This window comes from Oculina patagonica, chromosome 14, assembly GCF_052425735.1.
Source record: "Oculina patagonica isolate OP01 chromosome 14, crgOcupat, whole genome shotgun sequence".
NCBI classification, from domain to species: Eukaryota; Metazoa; Cnidaria; class Anthozoa; order Scleractinia; family Oculinidae; genus Oculina; species Oculina patagonica.
In genome coordinates this window covers 24,387,125-24,395,859 of record NC_135771.1, presented here as the reverse complement: position 1 = coordinate 24,395,859, position 8,735 = coordinate 24,387,125, and the positions used below count along the sequence as shown (strand labels likewise).

Here is an 8,735-nt window from a genome sequence, read left to right as displayed (position 1 = left end):
CGAGACAAGTTGAACGAAAATGTTGCCCGTATTACTGAACTTTTATACAAAATCTATTTAACAATTATTCCACGAGCGCGCGTTGGATATGAGATACGCGCCTCGTTGGCTATAACGATCTCATGTTCAACAAGCGCGAATGGAATAATCGTTTTATTAAAAACGCTCAAAGAATTGCAATATTTTAGCTCCCAAGCTGTTTTCGTTGACACGTATCGGCTACCATATTTGTGGTCAATAGTATATGAGCTCGTATACAATTGCCTGTTGACCAATCAAAACGCAGGAATTGCAATATACCATTGCTAGTTTTTAATAATTTATGTTAGTTTTAAATGTCAGAGAAATACATTATCAGTTTTGTTCGTGGCTTATGTATGAATCATTTAAAAACGAAGGTAGGAAGAGTTTGTCGTTGCTATCATCGTTGCTATCATACAGTCCACTTACATCACAGTCACCCGGCTTCTTCCCACTGAACAACCCGTGACGGGATGGTAAGCCCCAGTCTACTCTTCCTCGTCCCTTGTTGTTCAAAAAATCATTAGCGCAGCTGAAGTAGTTTCTTCCAAAAAATCTAATGCCCGCCGTGCCACCCTGGGGAGAAGGGTGCCCTCCAGCCTTGATGTAGTGGTCTGCTTTGTTATGGAGCCATTTATTTGCAAGGTCTTTCGCCTGGTCTCCCCAAAGAATCCAAGCCGTTTGCAGGCGTTTATTGCTAATGTGCTGGACCAGAAGTCTCGTAAATGTTCTCCAAAGGCCTTGATGCGATCCCGCCATGCCTTGTGAAGTTCCTTGTCTTACTGTTAGCGCCGCGTTCAACAACAAGACTCCTTGACTTACCCAGGGTGTGAGGTCACCGTTAGACAGATCCACATTCATTCCTTCCACTTTCAACTCCACAAGCATATTAAACACAGTTGGTACGCTTTCACGGGGATCTTTATTTGGCTGCAAGCTGAAAGCCAGGCCGGTAGCTTGGTTTGCTTCAGGGACTGGATCCTGACCTATGATAACCACTTTGACTCCATCGCGACCTTTGACCAGGTTGCTTTTCACATTAAACGCTTTGAACAGTTTGGACATTGGAGGTTCGATTTCATATTTATTCTTTACCTCGTCTAGAAGTGCCACAGATATCTCACCGATGACTTTTTTAACTGCGTTAATAGTCAAGAACGCATTCCATCCCTCTGGAAAGCAGTTATGCGTGTAGACAAAGTCGGATAGGGTCACTGTTTTGTATGTCGCTTTATTGCATTCAAACTTCGGCTTATTCTTTCGTCTTGTAGGGCGAGCACTCTTCGGCATTGTCTTCGCTGGGGCTCGCTTTTCCAAATTGTGGAATTGTGGACTTGTGGGCTTATGGTTGATCTCTGAACACAAGAGAGGATAAAACGTAAGAGAGTGAATTCCCCAAATAGGCCGTATTCCAAAGGTAATCCTTCTTAAGTTATTTTTAGACATGGTACCCAGTACGTCTGCGGAAATAAACGCGCGTTGCGTGGATGTTCTCGCGCGGTTCCGTGGAGAATACAAAGGCCAAAACATGGTAATCGGCTGAGTGGGATAATTCTGGTCGTCCCCCCTGAAAAGACACGTTAACATCCACGGAAGTATTGCGTACCATGTCTACCATAACTTTAGAGGGATTACCTTTGGAATAAGGTCTGTATTTGCCGTTCCGAGGTCGCGCAGGAAGCTGGGGCGAGTTATAACTTTTAACCAATCAATAAACTGACACTACCACATGAAAGACCAGGTCGAGATTGGTCATTTGACCAGTTTGGTGCTTTTAAATTTAACAGAGACCAAGTTATGGGCCTTGAAACAGGCGTCAAATTCCATACAAACGTCTGTTATTAATGATTTCTATGATACACTAAAAATGAGCAAACGTGGTGATTTTCAGTTCGGCCTCTTCCAAACAGTAGATCCATGGCAGGATTTTAAAGTTGTCACAAAACTAATTCGAAATTTTACCTCTCATAATAAGGCAGAGAGGAGCTATCTTTGTCCTTTGTCTTTTTCTAACATTCCCATCACACCATTCTTTGCATTCGTTCGGGTATTCCCTCACCTTTGCTGGGAACAGCTTCATTTAAAGTAAACTTAATTTGAATTTTGCAAAGTTTTTACTAAAAATAAGCGACCGCTTTCAATTGGTGGCCAAAAGATGGCAGAATGTGTTACGTCATTTCTCTTCAGTCACAGCAAACCGAGCTCAACCAAGCCACAGAGGGCGAAATATAGATATTTTCGCTAATTAATGTATTAATAGGGCGTTAAGGATCATTACTGCCGTACATTTCACTGAAGGCCATGTAAACGTGGACTTTAGTGCATAATCGAACGTAGTTGATAATATCCAAATATTTTAGTGATTCCGGATCGAGCGTTCTGGGTTCGAGCCCTGGTCGGGTCACTGTGTTATGTTCTTGGGCAAGACACTTTACTCTCACAGTGCCTCTCTCCGCCCAGGTGTATAAATAGGTTCCAGCAACTATAATGCTGGTGGTAACCCTGCGATGGACTAGCATCCCATCCAGGGGGGAGTAGAAATATTCCTTGTCACTTCATGTTAGTGAAACTGGGATAAGCTCCGGCCTGATGGGCCACTAGGCTCGAAAGCAGACTTACCTACCTACCAAATTAATAATAACTCACGATCAATACCATACCTGCATTGATGGCTAGATAAATCGACAGTAAAATGGCGACAACGATGAATCGAACCATTGTTCAGATGGAGACTCTCCTTAAAAAAGAAAAATGTCAAAAAATTATATTGAGAGATGAAACCATGGCACGTTAACCAGGAAAGCGTACGTCTTGAAGGGATTTTTTTATAAATTTGCTCCATCAAGTAATACCGATGAGTAATAATAGTTCATTTTTAACTCGAAAAAAAGTGTTGGGGGCGAAGTGAATTCACTCCTTCACTCGTTTCCTGTTAGACATATGCACGCAATGCGTGCAAGTGTTTTAAGGCCTCTAGAGAATGAGACCTTTTCTCTGATACCTACATTTCTTGTTAAATTACATAAAATTAACATGCTTAGTCACCAACCGAAATATTGTATTAATGTCAGTTTTCTTGAAATAATATTATGATATTTATTCAGCTATAAGCCGAGACCGTAAACCTTTGGTTTTTTAGAACCAGTTAGAAAAAAAGTAACCCAAAACACTCAGCTAAAGATGAATTTATTTCAGTACGATTTGGTGAAAAAAAATCGCTCGACTTATAGCCAATGATATTATTATTATTATTATTATTATTATTATTATTATTATTATTATTATTATTATTATTATTATTATTATTATTATTATTATTATTTTTCGTTACCTTCAAATAACAAAAAGGAAAAATAAAAAGAAAGAAATCAATTTGCAACAGATGGGAACTCTATCTCTTGGCCTTTCGGTCTGCTCTCGATCAGTATTTGATGACAATCAAAGTGAAGTAAACAGAAGTTTGGAAAGTATAACATCATTTGTATTATCAAACCTTTATTTGTCAGTTTGTTGTTTTCGATTCTTGTTTTATAATAACTTTTCCGAGTTTAGTGGCTTATAGCCACTTTTAGTTATTATCATATATTGCTATATTAGGGTACTGAAACTGTTTACAAGCATCTTTGGCTGCGAATGGCTAGGATGGGAATAGAAGGCAACTTGAAAAATCGAGGCTAAACTTTTCAACTTGTTTCTGTGCGTTAAACAAATTTGCTATTTATAGCTAGAAGTTGATTTCCACCCTCAAATTAAGGTTATATCTTCCTTTAGATGTTCACAGATAATGTTTTTTATGGGTTAAGTTGCCCATCACTAATTTCAGAACAGTTTACACTAGAACTCTGCGAAATCCCCGTGACGTAGCTTCCTTAATTGCCATAAGATTAGTTCTGCTTTTCGACTTTTAGGCACAAAGAAAACCAACACAAGAAAACACATTGATTTTAATTCTTTTCTATCAATACTTTTGTATCCGGCTCTCAAATCATCTTGACACTTACTGTTAATAAAAAAACCCTTCTCGATGCGATCTAGCGAAGCAATATTTCCGGCCATGGACCTTAATGACATAATCATAGCTTCATGCACTACAAACAAATCAACCGGGCTTTACAATTATAGGACATTATAAGCTACAATCAAAAACACTGCTCAGCCTAACCGTATTTCAAAAACCCATATCACAATCCGCTTTAATCTTCTTGAATTTTTGTCCATCCGTACCTTCTTTTGTTTTTGCTGTGTTATTGAAATGTTCCGTTGCTGTTTAAAGTGGTTATTTAACATTTCACCTAATTTGGTAGCCATCTTCGTATGCCTGAATTTAGCTTAAATCCATGTCACAGGTCCTTTAGGCACATCAAGCCTTTAAAGGTAAAACAAAGCAACAGAAGTATAAAATATTACTCACTTGTTGATAGATGTGGATCGATAACGGAATAAGGTCCAAAGCGAATGAAGGAACCCTTCATTATTCATGTCAGAAATTTAGTTTTGGTTGTCCATTCTGTGTCTATTTTAAAAATAAAAACTCCCCCCTTGCGGCTTTTCAGTAACTATTTACACAATTTCAAATTGTTTCTCTGTTGCGTTTTACGGGTGCTATGCTGGTTTGGCACTGTTAAGTAATTTTGTCAATTTGTTTACGATGACCGAGTCACGAAATACGAAAGAAAGACTTTTCCCGTCGATCGGGGAAGATGCCAAGTTTTCAAGAATTAAGTCCCCTGGTTTATTTTCCTTTTTCTTCTTTATTTTCCTTGCTCCTAGTTCATCAGATTAATCAAAGAAAGTGCACTGTTTCTGTTTTTGTTATTATTATTAAAACCAGTTCTTTTAAAATCTTTTGCTAAAGTGCCGTTTCTATTACTGCCTTCTTGGTGTTGGTATCGTAACATTCTTCATGATAATAAATTTTGTTTCTTTTAAGTGTGATAAGTTGTAAAAGTATAAATTAGTTTACGAAGAACATAGATGAATTCAAGCTTATAAAATGTTGCAAAACTATCAATTGTTGATTGTTTAATGGCGCGTTACCGTTAATTTCCCGCTCTACGAGCCAAAATATATGAATTGTTTAAACTGTTACCGTTAATTTCCCGCTCTACGAGCAAAAATAAATGAATTGTTCAAACTGTTTCAACGTTTAGTGCACGAAGTAAAAGAGAACACACAAACTAAGAGCATCGTTATCCGACGCAATTATTTAAATAAAAAAAACATAGTGTTTGATTTTGCTAGGCTGTTTCTTGTAGCTATATTGGAGTTTGCCCCCCGCAGCGGAGTTTAGCGGAGTTTGCCCCCGCAGACTAAAAATCCTAGGTACGGCCCTGAAATGCTTTTGGGGGTTTCTTATTAACAACTAAATGGGAAAAAAACTAACGAAGAACTTTCAAAATTTTTCCCTTGCCGCTGTCCTTTTGGCTAATAAGTCAGCAAGCGTATGGTTCTTTCATAAAAGTTCTAAAGCTCCGTATTGGGAGTGACAGTTAGCCTAAAGGTTAACGATTAAAAGAGTCCATTTTGACCATAAATATCGATAACCGATCGATAACGAAATAACGTCCAAAGCGAATGAAAGAACCCTCGACTTGTAAGGAAATCACAGAAAATTAAAGGAAGCAATATTTATGACAGAAATTCAGTTTTGGTCGATGTCTTCTTTTGTTGCGTTTTACAGGTGGTAAGCTGGTTTGTATTATTGAATAATGCTGTCACTTTGTTTAACGCCGATCAAATCACGAAACACGAGAGGTCAGGGGTAGACGGTTGCATTTCGATACATTTTAGGCCACGAAGTAATTATTTAAATGAAATTTGGAGGACAGTTTAGAGCGGTTTTCATTTGAGTGTCGAAAGTAATTCGCTTTTGCATTGGTTTTGCATTACGCGCCACTTTCTCAGCCAATCAGAAGTAAAACCAAAACCAATCATGACTCGCTCGCGCACGTTTTCCCGCACTTCGTACCGGCTACATGTACTACGATTTCCAGTTGAGTACGACGCGAACAAAGTTTGGTGACGAAGTTTCAACATAACAACGGCATTGTTGTCAAGGGCAAACTTCTCTGTTACCATTGGTAACAAATTTCTTTTTGTAACTGCCTTGCTCGACAATCTCGATGCTTAAATAAATACAAACACTACAAATATCGTCAGCAACACTTTATTACGCTTTCAAATAAAAAATATATACACAGAGACAACAATAAAAGAAACAAATAACGAAATATATTATGCCTTAGCAGTTTTATATCGACGGTAACAGATCTGTGTTGAGAGTTGACGTTATGTTTAACGTGCGTCACTTTACCTCCCTCGTTAGAGTTACTGTTCAACTGAAATTTTATCGTTTTCCAACTCCAGGGATTTTCTAGCAGCTTTAAGAATTCCTTCAGCTTTAAATAATATATCTTTCTCAAGTGCAAAATGAATAATTCGCGAACTGAAATGAAGAACATTTAGCGTTTCGTAAAGCTGACAAAAGCTAACACCATTTCGGATCGAAATTTCAAAATATTAGCCAATCAAAAAATTGCTCAATTAAAACTGACGCCATCTTGGATCGAAATTAGCCAATCAAAAAATTGCCCTGTTTCCCGAGAGGTCCTCCTTGTATAAAAGAACTTTGGCGGTCAGTACCTGTAACGACAAGTTACCAATGGAAACAGAGAAGTTTGCCCTTGACAACAATGCCGTTGTTATGTTGAAACTTCGTCACCAAACTTTGTTCGCGTCGTACTCAACTGGAAATCGTAGTATTTGCTTCGAGTTTTTATTGGTTCACTGGATTGTCTGTGTTCTTTGTGATTGGCTAGAGTGATTACTTTGGTTTTGGTTTTACGACACTTAATTGAAAACTGCTCTGTCAGACAAAAGCCAATACCTTGACCGCGTTTTTCACAAGAACAACTACAACACCGACTTTATTAGACGAAACACTCACCGAATTTCTGAAACTACCGAAACTGCTACTACAGTGACAACGCCTTACATCAAGGTCACTTCTGAGACTACTGCGCGGATTCTAAGATAGGGACACGAAAAAGAGGGAGAGACTTAATATAAGTACTAGACTAATCGATGGATTGAACTGTTTGATTCATTTTTTGTTTATTTTGTATTTGCTGTTTACTTTTTCGTTCTTTTGTTTATTTTGATTTTGATACCAAGGGAATATCGCCTAGGAATCGGGAAAAAGTGAAAGAGACGCGTACCCTATTTAAGGGACTGTGTCACAGATTTTAGCCAAATTTAGTCGTAGCAAATGACCAACAAATTCGGTGAAATTAAAAAATAACCTCTTAAAACAGTGAAGGAACATTTCCACAACACAGCTAATACAAAATAAGGTACGGATGGCCAAAAGTGAAGAAGATTGAAATGGATTGCGATACGGGTTTTTGAAATATTGTTGGGATGAACAGTTTTCAAAGATAGTCTTGTTTTGTTTGCTTGAAACTTTAAATTATAACGCCCGGGAGACACATTTGGTTGAAATGAAGCTATGGTTTTGTCATTTAGATCCATAGAATTATTTTATTTGAAAACATTAAGTTTCATAGCATGTATTTGGCAAAACTTAATAAAATAGACTAAACTCAGGCGTGACACAGTCCCTTTAATGAATCAAAGAGCCTTTGGATTTGGAAGAAAAAAACAACGCAAGTTATAACTGGATTAATATTGAAATTGGGAAACACCACAAGCACTTCATAAACTGCGTTAAATCAAGTATAAAAAGCATACGACCAATTATGCGTTTTAGCTGAATTAGAGTACTAGATCGATCTTTGAAATATATCCGGCTCACTCCGAATTACGAGGCTAGTGCAATAGTACACGTGCAATAGTGAGACTAAAAAAGCAAAGGACCGTAAACGATAATGCTGTAATTCGTAGGATCTATTGAGAGATCTCATCAGCAAATAAAATGAAATAACAAACAATACTGCAAGGCTGATCATACTATACGTGAAAAGTAGACTTTGCGAGACACCAACGCGACTAGAAACGATAGAGCAGGATTGCAACCGCGGACAGCTGTTTCGTCCTTATTGAGACTCAGCGGCGCAGTGTAGCAAATAAAAATAACGCCAGCTCAGAGAGCCAACGCAAATATATTTCCCAACCCAAGCAGCCTTGTTGTTATACGTGCAATAGTCGCAGGGAGACCGCCTATCTATCGGTATTTTGAAACCCCCCGGGGGCACTCCCATATATGAGCTATATAGGTATGTGCCGCTGTGAAGGTTATGGTTTTTAAGCAGTTCAGTCTGGGATAGGGTATAGAAATCAGCGAGTTTTGGTATAGAATAGGGTATCATTTGCCGGGAAACTGACCAGTGGTAAGAGGAATTAAGTTCAGAGTTGGAATTGAAACTCGGAAGAGAAAGAGGCTTTCCTAAAGGAAAATAAAATCATCGTCGCATCGTTGTCGACAGATGGTTTTCTACTAGAAACACTAATAGTGATACAGTTATAAAAAAGCAAGTCTGGGATAGGCTAGGGATTTTCGGAATCTAGTCTCTGAGTAGGGTTGCAAAATCAACTGAGCATGGTCTGGTATAGCGTAAGGGTTTCAGAGACCCAGCAGTGACACCCCCACCCAAATATAAGCTGACTGCCCCTCCCCCACTGGGTTTGAAATGTTGAATTCATGCCTGGAAATGAACTTTACATTTCGCAGAATCAAAGAAAAAGAAAGACAAACG

The 8,735-nt window shown here is 38.4% G+C and overlaps 1 protein-coding gene across 1 annotated transcript; it reads right to left on the bottom strand.

Moving 5' to 3' along the window:
• Positions 1–324: 324 nt before the first annotated feature.
• LOC144638703 (uracil-DNA glycosylase-like) lies at positions 325–4,490 on the bottom strand. Its single transcript, XM_078497922.1, has 3 exons — positions 4,433–4,490; positions 2,682–2,758; positions 325–1,376 (listed from the first exon to the last, which is right to left on the bottom strand). Exons 2-3 carry the CDS (start codon positions 2,737–2,739, stop codon positions 355–357), a joined length of 1,080 nt encoding a protein of 359 aa, XP_078354048.1. The 5' UTR covers positions 2,740–2,758; positions 4,433–4,490; the 3' UTR covers positions 325–354.
• Between the last annotated feature and the right edge of the window lie 4,245 nt (positions 4,491–8,735).

Bases quoted from the DNA above. Each gene is read 5' to 3' on its own strand.
- LOC144638703 (XM_078497922.1), bottom strand. From the start codon at position 2,739: ATGGTTCGATTCATCGTTGTCGCCATTTTACTGTCGATTTATCTAGCC. The intron at 1,377-2,681 runs GTATGGTATTGA...TCTTGTGTTCAG, and splicing joins TTATCTAGCCATCAATGCAG to AGATCAACCATAAGCCCACA.